Consider the following 19,207-nt stretch of genomic DNA (forward strand, 5'->3'; position numbering starts at 1 on the left):
TGATCCTTTTTTCATGCCTAAAATGAAAATGACCAGTAATCGAGAATGTTGTGGACCACTGCCACTCTGCATAGCAACAAAAAACTCCTAGCTGATCATTTTTGAAGGTTTTTTTTTTTTTTTTTTACAAACCTGGACTATCGCATTATGCTCTCCATGGAGGGTCAATGTCATCCTCGGTCTGCCCAGTGATGTTATGACCTTGGTATTACGTCCACAGAGGATCAAGGCAGCCTGTGCCATTACTCAATGAAGTAAAGACCTTTAATAAGGTTGACAGTGATCTAAAAGCAGTCGTAGATTACAGTGCTTGAATGATGTAATCACTCAGACCATAGTGGCCTATGTAATGTCACTTAATGTGCCGTTAATACTGTGTTGTTGCTGTTTTTGATAGTGGACTTTCATTATGTGGAATTATTGTCAGCAGGGTGGAGGCGAGTAAACAGAGACTTCTGAGAATCCTGACATTTTCAGTTAATACTATTAAATCGTAAGCTGGTCATAGAAATATATATTTTTAATGTCTAAAAAAACATTAGATTAAAATAGCCAGTGTAAGGCATTCAGTATCGGAGTAATATGGTCTGTTCTTTTGCTTTTTGGAAGAACTCTAGCAGCTGCATTTTTGGACAAGCTGGAGTTGTCTTTTTAGGAAGTCATGTGAAAAGACCATTGCAGTAGACAACCCTGCTGGAAGTAAAAGCATGAATGAGTTTTTCTAAATCATGTTTTCAAATAAGTTTGGCTATGTTTTTTTAGATGGTAAAAAGCTGATTTACTTTGTACTCTGTTTTAACATGGTATTTAAACTGAAATCACAATCAATTAAGACACCAAGGTTTTTAACAGTGTCCTTCGCTTTAAGACCTTTTGTGTCAAGCTCAATGGCAATACTAAGCCTCTTTTCAGTTTCAGTATCTATTTATATATTTATTATTGTCTAATAATTGGCCCAAAAGGGAGCATATGAAGAATCAATAATACAGGCCCTGAAATGAACCCCCGTGGGACACCACAGGTCAAGGGTATTGGTGCTGAGGTGTAGTTTCCAATGGAAACAAAAAGGATCCTGTCTTACAAATATGATCTGAGCCGTGACTATACATAAAAATCAATCCTGTCTATGTAGTGATATGTTATAATCAATAATGTAAAAGGCTGCACTAAGGTCCACTAACTTTAGGACTGATGTTTTGCCTGTATTGGTATTAAGGCATATGTTAGTAATTTAAACCTTAACAAGCGCTGTTTCAACACTGTGATTAGCACAAAAGCCTGACTGAAAGTCATCAAATACCAATTTAATGTTAAGAAAGCTGTTAGTTAGTTTAAAAAACGACTTTTTCAATGATTTTCTGACAAATGATAGATTGGAATAGGGGGCAGTTGTTCATTATGGAGGCATCTAGATTATTCTTTTTGAGTAGGGGCTTTATAACAGCTGTTTTCAGGGACCTTGGGGATGTGCCAGACAGCAGCAATACAACTACTGCTGCTGTGAGAAGTTGGTAGGGAAAGTATTTAAGCAGCACTTCAAAGAGTTTACTTTCTGTAGTGTTTTTCTTCTATAATTTATTGGCTGTCAAGTTAAATTCTGACGAGTTCAAGTTGAGTTCCCCTATCTTAATGATTCCAAATGTTGAGTTGTTAGTAATTGCGAGTATATATTCTGTCTGATTTTACACCTGAAAGAAGACACAAACTTGTTGCACCTATTAACAAAAGTTCAGGTAGTAACTGTGAAGGGGGTTTGGGTAACTTCTCGACAGTTACAAATATATCACGCATGCATCGGTTGGTGATGATTTGAGGGACAATAAGCTGGGGACACTTTCTTGGCGAAGCTGATGGAGGTCAGGGATGGGTTTGCCATCACATGTCACAAGGTTGGTTTTCCAAAGCTTACACGTGGTGTCAAAACAAAAAATGAGTACCGTGTCAGCTGCAGAATGCATTCTTGAAATCGGCTGGGGGCAAGCACACATTTGGTATCTTTGTTCATGGGCGGTAGAAAGCATTTGATGTACTGTGGTTTGAACCAACACTCTTTTAGCTCTTAGGTTGCATGTGGAACCAATCTGCTAATATTCTGGCCAGAGAAAGAGGCAAGCCTGTATCTCCACCAGCAAAGGTCAGGCTGAACATAGGCCCCCCTATTATTGAAGGCCCTTTTGTCAACCCGACCACAATAAACAAGTGAGCCATTCTCAGCTCTTGCTCTGCTTATGCTGCATGAAAAGAAGCGTGACTATTTTAATTGTAATTAGAGGGAGAAAATTGGTGTAGGGACTGAGCCAGTCATAGAGAGTGAATAACTGTGTGTGTATGTGTGTGTCTTTCAGTGTGTGTCTGTTAGTGTAGGACCATATACTCCCCGTATAGTTGTCCAGGGCAAGCACAGACACAGGCCCCTTCATTTCTCCCTTTTATGTGAATAGTGAAGCTGTCATGACTGACACTTCATGAAATAGCGCTTTAAAATCTACCAGTCAAAGGCCATAATTGTAGCGTGTTTAGTCATACTGTTAATACATTAGTTAGTGTGAGAGTGTTCCAGAGGGGTTCATTCTACCTTTATTCAGTCACTGCTTCATTAGTATGACTCACATCCTGACATTTCATTGCCTGTGTGTCATCTTACTGTCATCTCAGCCACTTAAAATCTACAGCTACAGCTCGGCTGCTCAATGAAGCTTTCAGCAGTGTTCTCACCAATGTTTCATAAGGCCAGTATGTGAACACTTTATGAAACACTGGACATGACCACTTTGATTGCCTCTGTGGAAGAATAAAACTGCATTTTATCCAGAAGTTACCCTGTTAAGTGGGCTGTGTAATTGGTGAATAATGACTTGATATGTTTTGTAATATTGTTTGTATTTTATTTTTATGGATTTAGATTGTTACATCTCACGAAGTGCACAGCAACTAACAATGAAACTCACTGCATATCAAACAGTGCAGTTACTGTGAGCACTGTTATGGATAAGTTAACCATATCCCTAATGTGCTAATGAGCACAAGACACGAAGTACAGCTGAGGCTGATGGGAAAGTCTTTCGTTTTGTATGTATTTGGTCATAAACCAAACTATAAGATGAGAAGTTTTTCATCAGATGTTTGCGCTGAATAAAAAGTTAATGGAAGTTATTACAATTCATCCTGAGGGAGATGTGATTTCAGTCCATCCAGTAGTTGAAACATTTCTCTCAAAACTACAAATGTCAATCTCATTGTGGTGTTTGAGGAAAAGTCGGATCACGAAACGAAGCCGTTAGGATCCAACCGTTCTGTGAGTATCTGTATAATGGCAATCCACCCAGCAGTTAATTAGATATTTTGGTTTGGACCAAAAGACCTTGCCATCCTTTTGCTACTAGCATCGCAAAGAAACCCACATTATGCTTAGTTTTATGCTTAAACATTTGCATGCTCTCATGCCAAGAAACAGAGTGCTTCAAGTATGACACAAGCTGTTCTGGAGCCATAGCTCATTTCCGAAACAATATCCATGCTGCAGATATGTTCCAGTTTAATGTAGCACCCTCTTTCCCCCTAAACAAGCAGTTGCTTTAGCAAAATAGTTTTGGGTTTGGGTTGATATCACTCAGTCAAATAAAAGCCAAGTCATGCATAACATAGTCACATAGATGTTTAGCTCAGTGAACTGTTTTCCACTGCTATGAATTACACTAATCAAAATACTATAGGTGTAAAACAATAATATGAAATGATTACATTGGAAAGTAAGTAAATATTGAATCATCACACAGCTCAGAATACCATCATATTGTATGTTGTTACCAGTCAATAATTTGAGGTCATACATACCTCACCCTACAATGAATATGCCGTCAAGACCTTGAAAGCGTACAGTTTGTGTTTCTAAGGGATGATACTATATTCTACCCCTTACCACAGACAAAGCCTGATCTTACTCAACCCCACCCCCTCCCCCACATCCCTACATTTGCTTCAGTCAAACGATTTATGTCTAATTACCGGTTATATGCTCTGCACTTCCTCTGACAGGCTCCATATTAGAAACCAAATCTTATAATTAACCCATCCTCTCACATGAAAGTAATGGCAGTGCTCTGCCTTGTCAGAGACCCATGTTGATTGTTCTGTCATCTCAGCCAAGCCTTCCCTACTACTGCCTTTCCAAATATCCCCAGCAGTTTAAGGAAAGATGAGCTTGCTAATGGACTGCTTACTCGTGGAGAGTAGTGAAGAGATTGACCTTGAAGGTTTTTCTAGTTAAGTTGTTTGAACAGTGAAAGCATCCAGCAAATTGGACGGTACGGGGTCGAGTGTGATCTGATGTCCCGTCTGTTTTATCATTTCAAATAAATTACACATTCAGATGTTTAAATGGTTTAATAAAAATGCGTAAAGGTATATATGATTATATCATTTAATTAATAGTGTCATCACTTTCTAACTAAGAGGCACCGACATGACTTTTCACTATTTTAGCCCACAACTTTACATTTCAGCTCATATTGAAACCCTGTGTATCTTCTGTGTGTCGTTAAAATGATACACAAAAGTGGCATGGAGACAAACATTATGATACATAGTGAAATTTTAAATTAGTCTCAAATAGTCTTAAATTTTCAGACAATATCTAGTGACTGTATCACTAAAAAACTGCATGAATACCACATATAAAATCCTAAATTATCACAGCTTTATAAAAAAAGGTTCAAATGTTTATCTTTTTGCCAAAGATACATGTACAAAATAGCCCTGAAATTCGTTACTTAAGCATCACTCAACTGCTTTAATTTACAGACAGCATTGCCTTTGTTTGCTAGTCCATATGTGACAAATATTGTCTTTTAACTCGCTTTTTTTTGGAAATGTATGCTTCATTCAGTTTTGTTCCAGCCTACAGACATGATAGACAGTACAGTCTCTTAGATGGGAACTTTGTTTTTTATGAGGTGATCTTGAGTTTCAAACAACACTTGTGTGAAACTTGGCTGCTACCGCTGCTGACTGATCTCGGGGAGTTTTGGGAGTGGATTAGTGTTGCTGAAGGAGCTTGTTGACATCAGATGGCATGGGAACTATGAATCCACACACAAGGCTCAACGAAGGAGCTCTAGCAAACCTGCAGTGGGCACGTAGAGAGGGAGAAAAACAAATAAACTAAGCCTAAAGCAAGTATCCCCACAGTTGGCATGTTCCCATAGACATTTGGTAGAGAGAGAGGATGGATACAAGAACATTCTGGTTATCAGAAAAGGACTTATTGGTGTTTTCTCTCAGTCATTTGTTATGGTCAATAATATTCAACATGTGTAACAATGTTGAATGGATTTGTTATAAGATATAAGGTCATTTTTAAGTCAAATGAATTGAGCATAAAAGATATTTTGTGTCTCAAATAAAATAGTGCAATTCTGTCTTAATGTGACAAATCTATATAAATATAAACCGGTTGTGGTTTGCCTGCATAATAACAGTACTCTGTACAAGTCTAAAATTTACAAATTATCCCCTTGCCTGCCTTGTTTCAGGTACAGAAAGTTATTTGTGTTTCCAGGTGTGCAGTTCAAGTGTAATGTAATATAGGATGCTTGTGCAAACAGGACTCTTGGTAAAGGAAACATACAGTATAAATCAGAGAACCCACTATGATGGGTAATAATAATAATAATCACAATGACAGCTCAATCCACTCAACATCAGATTGCTCGGTAATCCCACAGTAAACTCTCGCTAAAACCTGAGTGAGTCAGTATTATTATAGATAATCCCCTGGTCTGGTTTATGTGACGTGCTGGTGAACGCAGGCCTAAACCACACACACACCACTCTGTTTCTAAACTGATTGCACTTCAGCTATTGTCTCAGTTTCAGCAGTCACACAGATCACAGTACAAAGCAGATGGCTAATGTGTATGTTTTAGCTTATTGATGCAGTGCTGGCTAAATGAGGACTGTCATCAACTAAATCTATGGCCCAGCTTGTACTTAAAGACATCAGGTCACACTGTTTTGTGATGCAGAAATACTGTTGTTCATTTTCATTGAGAATCAGTTCTGTTCCCTGAAAGAGTTATTTTTATCCATGCTAGCAGCATGGCTCTAGGAATGGCAAAGACAGTCTGGAACTATTAGATGTATTTTCATTAAATTTTGTACAAACATTCATGGTGCTCAGAGCTGGCACCCCGTGTACCATGGACTCGAAACCGACTTATGGCCCTTTGCTGCCAGTTATCCTCTCTCTCTCTGCCCTTTTTCTGTCTGTCTACCAGCTGTCCTATCCAGTAAAGATATTTAGATTATCCAAAAATATATTTAGATTAATGTTCGTTAGATGTCCTCTGGTTTTCGTAATTTAACTTTGATTAAAACATTTTGTTTTTCAAACTAAATTTTAGTAAACTTATAAAGGCAACATATACTGAGAAATCAGGAATTCAGCCCACTACTTCCTACCTATCAACTTCCTAATTAAACTATCACCAACCTGCCAAACAGCCATTCAATAATTTTGTTAGATGATTGCTTACACTGTAGTCCAGTCCAGTCCAGTTAAGATGTCGCCAGAGCTTCCTAACATTTAACCACTTTTCTCTGAATATCTCAAACTTGTTAAACCTCCCAGCTTCACTGATGTGGTAATTGCCAACATACACATAAACACAGTGCAGAATCACAGGAGAGCCAAATACTTGAACTGAGGTTACCATGCTCATCCTTGCTTGCTTTTTAAACAAGCAAAGAAAACCCCACCCTCCCCTCTAAATCTCTCCTAGCACCCAAGTCCGGGAGCACAGCCAAAAGCAGCCTAACGCTAAACATTCACAGCACTGGAGAAGAGAAAGCAAATTCTGGGAAGGTACAGGATTGACGTCAGAGAGAGCCACATGTAAGAAATTCCTTCCTAATTACTGGGAATGCACTGGCTTATTGTATAAAAAATGTTCTGGTTCATATTCATCTTTCAAAAGGTGGGTCTTTGTTTTATTCTGCTGCCTTTCAGTGTATTAATTCTCTGTTCTTTTTTTCCCACAGCAGTTCCAATGTCTTCCTCCTCCTCTTCTGCTTCCTTCCTTCCTCTTTCACTCCAACTTACAAAACAGCTTTGCGGTAGATAATTTAAAATTGCCAACTGACTCCTACGCCTACTTCTGCAGGATTTATTTCTTGTATGCAGCACGGCTGATGTGTTTGGATTATTTCTGCTGACCAACTGGTCTTGTTGCTGCACCTGTTATTCCTCCTTCAAGCATTATATGAGAACTTCCTGGCTGGTACACATGGCCTTGTGTTTTCATAACAGTTTTAAACTGGTCTCGGCTAATTAGGATTTATCTTGTGGCTCACCTCTCCCATAAAAACAATATTTGTATAACACATATATTTAATACATGATATATTTAGCTTTTACAAGACCCACCATCTATTATGCTTCTAAAGGTTCGTTGAAATGTCACTGTGGGAGCATCTACTTTATTTTGTGTGAATTATTTTCTGTTGATACAAGATCTTATGGTTGGATATGAAAAGGGAAGAAACAATCAAGTGTTTAAGTAACAGAGAAAGTGGAGAAAGTTTGTCAGTAGCACTTATATTAGATTAGAGGAGTAGTAAGACAGGCTTTAATGGTGGTTAAGTATTATTTATGCCTGCTGGCTCACAATGGTAGCCGCTGATGATACACTCTTTTTGATTTAGAAATATTGTGGAATGTGTAATTTGCTGAGTTATGTGAGTTAACATACGATTAACATGGGCTTTTTTGTACAAACACAAATCTTAGAATTGGAATGAACTGTGTATTAAAACCTTAACCTTTATCTTAGCTCTTGTTCATAAAATCCTAAATCTTTATAAAGATATTTTAATCCTTTCTCCTATAAATAACATTTATATTGTTCTAATATGCAACAGCATATGCATCAACATCATTTGGAAACCTTAATTTATGTATCAGGTTACATCACAAAATGTTGATGCTTAACGTAGAGGCTAAATAGTCGCTGTAGCATTTCTTTTGTTTTTCTAGAATATCTGAATGTCACTACAAATTACAGGAATGTAAATTCTATAAGACAGGGTTCAATAGTGACAGAGCCAAGCAAAGCTTAAAGTGGAACAGGGTTTCTCTAAAATCAATTTTTTTAAGGGGTACGTTGCCTTAGTGGAAGGGAAAATGGAATTGGCTGAGATGAGTGTAGAGCGAGTTAATTTAGGAGAAAGGAGTGTGATGGTGAGGTGTGATGGGGTTTCACACACACAGGAAGTATTTGTGCCGAAAATGGAGACAGGAGGGAACCAGGGGATTTGTGGAGGCTCCCATATCAACTGGAGGAATGCTTTTGAAGCTTTTTCTTTCTCCCTCTGGATGCATTTTATTAGTGAGGGACAGCTACTGATCGGACACATTCTGGCAGATAAGAAGACAGATGTTGGAAACAAAACAGAGTTGGCAGACGAGGAGGAGGAGGCCATCAGCTGCTGAGCTGTAGTGAGGTCAGCAGCCCCCTTTCGATCCTTCAGACGGGCACTCTGCTTCAGTGCCTGTTAGTTATCTGTGATTTTGAGAAAAAATACTGTTGCTTGGCAGCTGCTTGCTTAGACGATTTCCTGCGCATAAAATTTAACCAAGCCACTGACTGTGTACTTTTATGTACTGACAAATGTCTTTTTCTACATTATAAGTATGTTTTTTATGGTACTCTTTCAAAAACTGGCTTCATGTGACAACTAAACAACAGTAGTCAATGCTTTTTGATTTGTAAACACAAAACTAAAGTACAGTAACATTGTACATTATACATTAAAGAATTATACCAGTTGGCTCCAAACAGTGATGTACAGATGTTAAAAAACATCACTGGAAAATGAAGTGAGCTCTTACCACAAAGACATTTCTCCACCTTTGGGCACTGGTTTATGCATATTAGCTATTGGGAGAAAAAACTATTTAGGTATCCGTTAAGAAAACTGACTGGAGATGAATTGATCATGAACTTGCATTTTCATTATGCACAACATAGTCAGATTTTTATTAAAAAGCCAGTACGAAACCAATATAGAAAATATATCGAAAGACATATAAGATTTGCATCCAACCAGACGAGTCCCCACCCTACCAGTGCAGGATCTGTGGCAGCCTTAGGCCACTCAGTGCTGCTGCTGCTATTTATTTGTGTCCTGCCACTTCATTGGTCACAACACACACTTCTAGGAAGCTGTGAAGTGTGGCGCTCTTACCCTGACCCCACAACCTAACCCTGCAGTCCTGCCATCAGCTCCTGAGGCTGTGGGACACTGGGACAACCCCCTCTTGTCTGTGTTTCATGTTTGCAACCTTTTATATTCTATTTTATTATACCGTTTGACTCTCCTCCTTTGTTGGTCAAATTTCTTTCATCACAGGCAACCAGCAGTTATTGAAAGTGTTTGATTTTCCTCACAGGGAAGTATTGATTTGCACAATATAACAGTTTCTTTATTGCTAAAAGTGGGCTGCTGTTAGATGGATTTGTTGGTAGACTTGTTAAAGTGATCCTGTCATCTCACAGTGTCTGGAGTTGGTGTGTGTGTGTGTGTTTGTGTGTGTGTGTGTGTATATAATCCGGCGTCTGTTTTAAAGAGGCCTGGTGTCAATTTGCTTTAACGCGGCCTCAAACTTGATTTAAAACTTATCTTTAAGAACCTTGAACTTTTTAAGAAATTGAATTGGTTTTACAGCACTTTCACAGTTGAGTCAGTTAAACATCACAAAGACAGTCACTTCCAATACTGTATTATACCTGCACTAAACTTTAGACAGACCACAATAGTTTAAATATGTTTCCAGAGATAAGCCAATAATCATAACTTTATAGAGAAATATGTCTGAACTGTGTTAGCTTTTTTAAGGTTCTTCTGCGTCACATAGTGCCTGAAAATTAAGTAGTACTGCTTTAAATAACATAAAGGGAATAAAGTAATGCTTCTGGAGTAAATCCCTATTACAAGATAACTTCAAAGAAGCATGGACTGGTTACGGCTTTTTACCTTGTCCATTCGCAGAGTACACAGAGGCACAAACTAATCACAGGCCTCAAAAACATGCGCACACACTGTGATCTTTGACGTTGGTGGCTGCAACACACACTTAACATGATTCAACATGACTGCACATGTTGGGAATCACACCCATACTCCAGGTATAGACACAGATACACACAGTGAATGCAATTCTTGTGAAAGCAGACACATAAGGTGTGATTAACTCCAGTGGTTTGCAACCTGCTGATGTAACTAGCTTGTCATGTCCAGTCCATTGCATCATAGTGAGCCACATTTCCACCTTAAGTACCTGGCTGACTACCTTTCAGTCCTAAGAACTACTTTCCAAGGAACTAATAGTTTCCTTCAGCCCATTGTTCCACTGCGGTCTAAAGACCCTTCAAAAATTTGTCAGATTAGTGCGGTGATGTATGAAAAAGCGGCCGCTGTTTTTACACGTCATTTTGGTGTGCGACTGTGGCCTGGACTTTATCGTTGGTCCATCTTTCGTATGCTTTCTTCTGTAACTCCATGTTGATGTGTCAAAGTACAATGAACAAAAAAAGTTTTGCGGCGGCACATTTTTAAATATGGTAGTGGAAATAAAATACTGCCACTTGATCTCTTATGTCACTGTCAAGGTCAACAAAGCTCAAATGCCATCAAGATTGAAAGCAACAACAAGTAATCACTGCTTTGGTTCAAGCTCATGGTCCAAACAAATACAGATGCGTGGGATATTACAGTTTGGAAAGCTTGATGATTTGTCTTCACAGGAACTTAAATTCAGAGCTCGACCAAATGATTTGTCATTCTTTGGAAGTCCCCTGCAATCATGAACATGAAGGTTTGAATTCTTAGATATTAAGTGTTTGGATTTGCACATGTTCATTGTCAAGTTTTGCTTGTCTCGGTCAGATGAAGGGTCATGCTGTTGTGGTATTCAGTGTCAATTCTGTGATAGATACTTTGCAGATGCGCTTGGATCTAAAAAAAGTAGTGTCCTCTTTACCCTGGATACTTGAGTACATATTACAATATTTGTGACCTATTGTGTAACCGGTAAGTGTAATCCAACATGTGATGTCCACATGTGTAATGCTCTTACAAACAGAAAGGCCTTCTCTCTACTCAGTGACCCCTCCACTCCTCCACAGATGTCTCTGTTCCTTTTAGTACCCTTTCAGCCCTTTCACCAGCAAAATGCTGCACACGCACACACACACACACACACACACACACACACACACACACACACACACACACACACACACACACACACACACACACACACACACACAGAGTACCCATCTTAGGTATCACAGGGATCTCCTGTCTCCCTATGGACCTTGTGTTGCCTGCCTGCTGCCAGACCACATGGCCTCTCTTTCTGAACAGTTAGAGTGTGAAAGACGTGGAAGTGAGGGTGATGGATTGAAGGGGCTGTACCATCTGACCTAAAATCTATATCACAATGCATTGTGACATTTAACTTGATAACAAGTGTAACAATATATTTTTTTAAACTTTGTCTTGTTGATATGTTAACCAGGATAATAAATAATGATTGATAATACAGTCGAGACAAAGAGTTCTGGACAGTTAATTTACTGAAATTTGCAAAGGGAGTTAATTCTGGTTGGTAAGTTAAACATTTGTGTTTATTTTCCAGCCCCAATGTATTATATGCCTATGATGTTGGTGTGTGTTTGAATGTATGCACTGCAGCTACACGTATACACATATGTGTACCATAAACATATAATTTGTCTTTCTTTCTCCTCTTAGTCATACACAAACGTACAACAACAGTACACAGGCAGATACATGTACACACAGACAGGCACACAAACTTAAAAGGTCTATTCGTAAAAATAAAGTCAAAGGCTGTGGTTTGTCCTGAAGGTTCAAAATGCCCAGAGGAAGTGCTGAGTAGTAAGTAAACATGGCCGCAACACCAACAAGTGGTTTTTAGCAGGGCAGTGGTGAGAAGTTCTACATGGGTTTAATGCTGCACACAGACACAGACAAATTCACTTCTAAGCACTAGAAAATCTTATCTTAGTTTCTATTTCATTGATATTACAAACCAGGAATTCTACCTCTATTGTGCCATGTTTGAGATAATTGCCACTATTTGGCCCCTACTTCTTGGTTGTTACTGCTTTCATTTGTCAGCATAATCATAGAAACAAAGAACAAACTTGTCCCCATAGTGAATCATGGTGGTGACAGTGTGTGTGGACACCAAACTGATTCCGTACAGTACATACACTCAGTAGATAGATGCTTGCATAGTTTAGCTTAGTCTGCAAGTGAAACAGTGCTCTACCAAGGTTAACTCTTGGTGCACTGATTTATTTAGCACTGGTTGTGGCAGCTTGACTTGCTGCTATTAACAAGGCTGCAGGACATTTTAAACCCTGTCTCCTATCAGTGTTTTTGGGAGGTTGAAGGACACACAATGAACTCCTCTACTAGAATCAGGGTAACTTCTTTTTAAGCTAATGAGGCATTGCGTTTTGTATATGGCTCTTATGTACAACCATCCTCATGTAAACAAATAATTTAAAATAAAAGATTTTGATTAAAATCTCCATCAGGAATCTGCTACATAGAGAGAAAGCATCCAATTCTTAAAAAACTAATAGTGAAATTGCCTTCTAACCTGTAAAAAGTAGTCAGTTTTGTTATCAATCACATGATGGACGTCTCATTTTGGAATGAATCTCCTCATATGTCGGCTTCCCAGCAGGTTATCTTGTGGTTGTGAGTGGTGGTGACAGGTTGGCTTGACTGGCACACTTTCAGACTGGCTCAGAGTTTGGTTGTAGCAGAAGGGCAATTTTGGTGGAGCCTCAGCAGACAGGATGGCATAGTTGGCAAAGTGGAGGGTGGCAGAGCTCTGAGGCTGATATTGAGGGCTCAGAATACACCAGACTGAGTAGTATTGGACTAGACAGGTTGCTGTAGCTGGCACACTGTTCTGGTGACTGGAAGTCAGGTGGAAGTAAAGGTGTCCCAGAACAAGGTGACTTGGCACATTCATTGTCTACAGGAGCAGGAGGAAAGGTGTTTGCTGCACTGTGTAACGTTTGTGTGCATTTTTATGAATGTTCATGAGTGCTCTGTGTGTCTTTTCTTACATCATGGAAGGGTTCTCCTCACCATTGTACACCGGGTGTGTATCCATTGAAGCAGGCACTCCTGCTTCCTGCTAGCCTCTGAGCCAACTTGTCTTCATGCCAGACGTCGGTAACTTGGCACTCCGTCTCTTCCTTTTTCCATGTGGTGATCACGTATGTCTATCCACAAGGAAGTCTGTCGACAAATCTAGGCTTTTACAAATGGGATATGACACACGTAAAAAGAGCAAATCACTTTACCGCCTAGGCTTGGAGCAATGCGTGTACTTTTTCTTGGTCTATGTATTTTCACTGGCCATATTTATATTTCTATTCTACATGTCACTGGGGAGATTAACTGTTGATGAGGGACATCCATATGGCACAGGTCACATAGGTCAACACATCAAAGTATCCATCAGTGTCCACATGACTCTCACAGTAATGGTGTCCTCCATTGTAACTGTGCTTTACCCCCCGCAGGGCATTACTTACTTACATAACAACGTTGTTACATACATTATAAACCACAACAAGCTTTTGCTCTTAATACTGTGAAAGAATTAGTGATCCCCAAAGTGCCATATCCCTTGGTTCCACAATAAAGCATCCAAAAATAACTCTTATTATGGATTGAATTCCCATTAAATGCCATTTCAAGTGCCGAAGCTCGGACCGCAGAATGAGCTGTAAGAGGTAGCGAACATCTCTGTCTCATCTCTCTTGAACTTTATCTCTTGTTGCTGCTGTAATAGCAGATAATAGTTGTACTGTAGAGAGGACAACTATTCAATCAAACTCTGAGACAACGGTGACGTGGTTTGGACAGAATGGATAAGTACCTTGTTAAGAGCGGATAAGAGTGCTTTGCAAGCAAATGTGTGGCTATTCGCACAGTGTCTACTCCAGAGTGGACAGTGGATACAGGCACCTAATCCATTATAGCTGGTGCTGGAAGACAGTAAATCAGGAGTGAGATAGGGGAAATAAGACCACTGGTTAGCTAGAGGATTACATAATGTCACCAGAATAGTTGTCCGCATACACCAATCAGTAATGACATTATGAGCACTGACAGGTGAAGTGAATAACACTGATTATCTGGTTATCATGGTACCTGTCAGTGGGTGGGATATATTAGGTACAATTTGTCCTCAAAGTTGATGTGTCAGAAGCAGGAAAATGGGCAGCATGAGGATTTGAGCGACTTTGACAAGGGACAAACTGTGATGGTTAGACGACTGGGTCAGAGCATCTCCAAAACTGCAGCTCTTGTGGGGTGTTCCTGGTCTGCAGTGGTCAGTACCTATCAAAAGTGGGCCAAGGAAGGAAAAGCAGTGAACCGGAGACTGGGTCATGGCCACTGTAGCTCAAACTGCTGAAAAAGTTCATGCTGGTTCTGATAGAAAGGTGTCAGAACACAGTGCATCAGTTTGTTGCGCATGGGGCTGAGATAATTGGTGTTGGAATGACGGTGGTAAAAAAAAGTTAGTTTTGAGTCCTGTACTATAACTCTCATGCATCCTGCTGTAAACATTGAGGGCAATTCAGAGGAATATTCAGCATCTAATTGCTGCCTTGTATGTATGAGCAGCAGCTTGCATTGTCACCTCTAGTCTATCCTCACGTGCTGTTGAAAGCCGGCATATCACAAACCTTTGTCAGATTATAAGACATACAGGACACTTACATGTTGTGCTGCTGTTAAAAATAGTAAAACTAGATTTACAAAAACACTGTTCCTTGCCTGTACAAGAGTCTCTCTCTCTCTCTCTCTCTCTCTCTCTCTCTATCTCTCTCTCTCTCTTTCTGCATATTTGTTTGTTGTGGTTTCCATGGAGATCTTCTCTCATCACTATGTGTTAAGGGGGAGAGTACTTGGCCTGTCTTCCTCCCCAGACGTCAGAGGTCATCGTCTGCTCAGTCAACCTATAAACCTGCCTGGTTTCCATGAGATATGTTTCCTGTGCACATAGAGATAAATATACACATTTACGTACATTCTTGCTTTTCGTTTACAGTCTGTCCCTATGGGTCCACACACACATACTTACACATTTACATGCAGATATACAAATCAGTTTTTCTGTCACGCTCTCTTTGTCTTTTATTCTCTGAAAACAAGTGCTTGCAAAGGGTTTTAAGGGGGCCAAAGAGCAAAATGAAGATGCAAAACACTCACTTACACTCTCAGCTCTCCCTTTGTGTGTGTGTTTGAGTGTGTGATTGCTTGGCCTGTCTCTCGCCTATCAAGCTCTGGTGTCGTCTTTCTGCCATCTGCCATTGCCACCCTACTGACATGCACACACACACATACATACACAGACATGCACACACACATATTGAGCGCTCATATAATACTCTGTCATCGCAAAACCTGTTCTCTTTTTCTCTTCCTTCAGAGAAAGTCTGTTGTTTCTGTCTGGTTTCCTGTTGTAATTTTGTGTTAGCATCTACTTCTAGGAAAGGAACAAAGGAATAAGGCTTTGTCTAGAATATGAAATTGGAGAATATGCATTTCATGTGTGTTTTTGTGCGTAAGATATTAATATTTAATTCAGCCCCTCCCTCAATCATGTATTAATCATGGGGCAGTCTGCTTAGGCTGAAAATAGCACCTAGCAACCCAGAAAAACAAAATCCATAGTAGTTGTGGGTATGTCATGTGCTGCTGCTTGTTCATGTGTGACAGCACATGGTCTCTTCTCACATTTTCCTTCCTTCCACGCTAAGTTTTCTTTCCCCACGTCTGTCTCTGCCGGTTGAGGGAGGATGGCGACAGAGATTTCTGATGTTTGCATGAGAGATAGATGCAGTCTTGCTCAGTCTTCAAAGTTTTTCAGTGTTGTTGTCTTTAAAAAGTAGTTTATCAGATTTTAGAGTTAGACCTGCGTACATTCTTAAGTGAACTCTGAATATAGCCTGATGTGTCTGTGCTGACACCCACTGAGTATGGGCAAAGTTTGAAACATGTGACTGTGAGGAAGTCTGCTTCCTGAAAGTGGTGATAATTGCAGGATTACTGACCCCACCATTTGTACCAGCTGCCAATCTTAAGGATAAACTGATGTAGGCAGAGTGATGACATAATTTCAGCCTAGCTGTTTGCAGGTGGGAGCAGAAATATAGCTAAGTTTGTGTTGTGAGTGCAAAGACTCTTTCCACAAAAGAGCTTGAATTTAAGACCACAGGGCGGGAGCATGGTGGTTCATGAAGCCTGAGCAAAAGACTGTCTGCTGTGTCACCTAAAAACCAACATTTCTACAGTGGTATCCTGGGAAACGCTCTAAAATGTGTGTTAGCAGGCTTCTTACAATTCAGACCAGCAGGCTAATAATATTCTGGTGTGTACAGTGCAGTCAGAGAGTATTAGGACATTGATGTGTTTTTCATTGTATTGGCAGCACTCCATCACATTGGATTTGAAATCAAAAACAGACTATGAGCTGACTTTGAGCTTTAAGCGTATTTTAGTGTGTTCACATCCACTTAGCAGATTGAGCTGGATATCAGCCCTGATCTTCAGATTCAATTCGATTCTTGATAATTCAGTTACATTAGAGAAATATCAATGTTCCCTAAAGGGCTTCTACATTTAAGTGAACAAAGATGTGTCCTTGAATATAAAATTGTGTAAAGATTATAGGCTAAATTATGCACATATTTCCCGGGTTATAAGACTGTGGACAGTATGTGCTAGCATTAGCTACCCAGACTGAATCCACATACTGTTCAGGTGAAATCCACAGCTTGACAAGAGATAATATCTCATGCTAACCACCCTGAGCAACAACAGTACTGTAAACTGCGGCGGTTCCGCACTGACCTAACTGTTCATGTCAGAGTTTACGTGAATGTTCTTCACTCAAGGTGGCTCATATAGCTAGCTATTATGCATGTTACTTTCTGTAACTTTTAATAACTTGATTTACACAAAGTAAACATTTTACTCTTCAATCAGCTCTAACCACACACAACATTTAGCACAGGTGCAATGTGCAAAAGCAAAATTTGATATCGGGAACAAACAAATGAAATTAATATTAGAACTCACTCATACAGCAAAGAAAGACAAAGAGAAGATAAGCAAGTTCCCTCATTGTCGAACAGTAGATTGTTGTCTCTGTAAGACTGATCTTGTGATTTGCTAAGGGCCACTCTTAAAAGGCCCTGATGGCTGCATTACAATTACACATTGCAGCACAACAGTGTCTACTGGTGTATCTTGAGTTGAGTTGACTTCTGCCTGTCATTGACATAAAATATTGTCTTTATGCTTTCCTGACTGCGTTGCTTGTGTTATTTGGGGCATGTGTAACCCAGGTCAGATCCAGCTATGAATACTATCATGTCACTTATTTTTAACATGTTATACTCCTGATACAAGTTCAAGGGAGACGTATTCTCCTCAGAGCATCAGCTAGTCAAAAAAAATAATAATTGTGTTCAATTTGTTGGCTCTTACTGTTGCTTATTCAATTTCTCAAAAGTTATTTACAAAATTGTGCAGATTTTTAATAAAACGTATTGAATTGTGGCAGTAATTTGTAGAGCGGAGTGGGAATAAGTGAGAAAAGATTAGTTTGAGTGTGTTTCCTACCAGGGCATTTATAGATGGGTCCTTCAGGAGTTTAAGCCACAGTCTGTTTCTGTTACTGGTTTTATTACCATCTGCAGCATGTAACTGCACAATCATGAGAAAACAGCTTCTGTTTGTTTAAGCCATAAAAGCACATGAAGGGCCAGTTCTATATCAGTGACCTTCTAAACCAAATTAATCAATTTGGTTTTCTCAGAGATGGGCCAGAAAAGTCTTTAGCCTTTGTTTCTGTGTCCCATATCTTTTCATCGCTGAAGCCAGATTAGCATTAATGTTACAAATAAGAAAGCCTGCAATCGGAAATGCTGATCACTTAAAGTAAGGATATATCATCAAGATATCATATCTTGCTTGTGAACGCTTTCTTTTATCTTTTGTTTTGTTGTTTTGTAGTTTTTTTCCTCAGATTTCACCAAATCATGGGAGTTTTGTAATCTGTTCCTAATTTCACAATCAACCTAATACAACTGCAAATACTCTCACTGTTGTGGATTAGCAAGGATAGTTGATATTAATCTTAATCCAATAATGCATAATGGAGATTATTTTTATGTTTTATTTTTTTAAGATGTGTTTTAGAAAGCCAGTTTTCAAGGATTAAATTATTAGCGCCCCTGGTTGGATTTCTTGGGGCAGCTGGCTCGTAATGTGTGCTACAATGTGTGTTTTTTCCTTCTCTCTCTCTTGCTCGCTCGCTCGCTCGCTCTCTCTGTCACTGTCCGACTTTGTTGAAAAGATATCATATTACTGTACACATCTGCTTTGTTTTTGTCACTCTCTACTGCTTGTTTTCTCTCATTTCCCACTCCACTCATCGTCTTGGTTTCTCCATACCCCTGTCCAGTGGTCTCTTTCCTGTGAGCTGTAGACAGATGTTGGTGGTTTGAATGTTTTCAGCTGCTGATTTTAATACCACATACTGAACACCACATTTAATACATCTTTTTCTGCTCTCTGGCAGGTGGCTTGACCAGCAACGAGCAGCCTCTGGAACTTCTTAAACCAACTGCACTCAATCATTTTGGTAGGAAATCTGTGTGTGTGTGTGTGTGTGTGTGTGTGTGTGTGTGTGTGTGTGTGTGTGTGTGTGTGTGTGTGTGTGTGTGTGTGTGTGTGTGTGTGTGTGTGTGTGTGTGTGTGTGTGTGTGTGTGTGTGTGTGTGAACTGAATTTGGATAAATGGACTGATCTGATAACTCAGTGATTTTCAGTGCAGTGAATGAAGTAAAAGGAGACTGATAAAAAAAAAAAAAATTGTGATTCAACCTCTGCCCAAATTCATGAAAGGTTGTACATTTGTTATCCTAAACATCTTGTAGCAGTTTGGCTTTTCTAGGGAAACAAAACTCTGGCATACCAGATCAGGATCAATGTCATTTCCTTAAAATCAACAACCTCTGTGATATTAAAGAGTGATCTCTGGCAAACATATGGCAAAATATGTTGCCAAAATAACT

The 19,207-nt window shown here is 39.4% G+C and overlaps 1 protein-coding gene across 7 annotated transcripts in view; it reads left to right on the forward strand.

Moving 5' to 3' along the window:
- The window catches only part of hdac4 (histone deacetylase 4), a 119,528-nt gene that overhangs the window by 23,631 nt on the left and 76,690 nt on the right, over positions 1–19,207 (forward strand). For 5 of the 7 annotated variants that reach the window (XR_007885260.1, XM_051404416.1, XM_051404417.1 and 2 more), the window contains exon 3: positions 18,713–18,775. The exons of 1 other annotated variant lie outside the window; for it this stretch is intronic. Coding sequence is in view for 4 of the 6 variants with exons in the window: in XM_051404416.1 (XP_051260376.1) it covers positions 18,713–18,775 (63 nt within the window). In the remaining 2 variants the exon portion in view is untranslated. Of the gene's footprint in view, positions 1–18,712; positions 18,776–19,207 lie in introns of those variants that run through there. One more of the 7 variants, XM_051404424.1, reaches the window with a different exon arrangement.

The sequence above is a fragment of the Dicentrarchus labrax genome, unplaced genomic scaffold (genome assembly GCF_905237075.1).
Source record: "Dicentrarchus labrax unplaced genomic scaffold, dlabrax2021, whole genome shotgun sequence".
Lineage (NCBI taxonomy): Eukaryota > Metazoa > Chordata > Actinopteri > Moronidae > Dicentrarchus > Dicentrarchus labrax.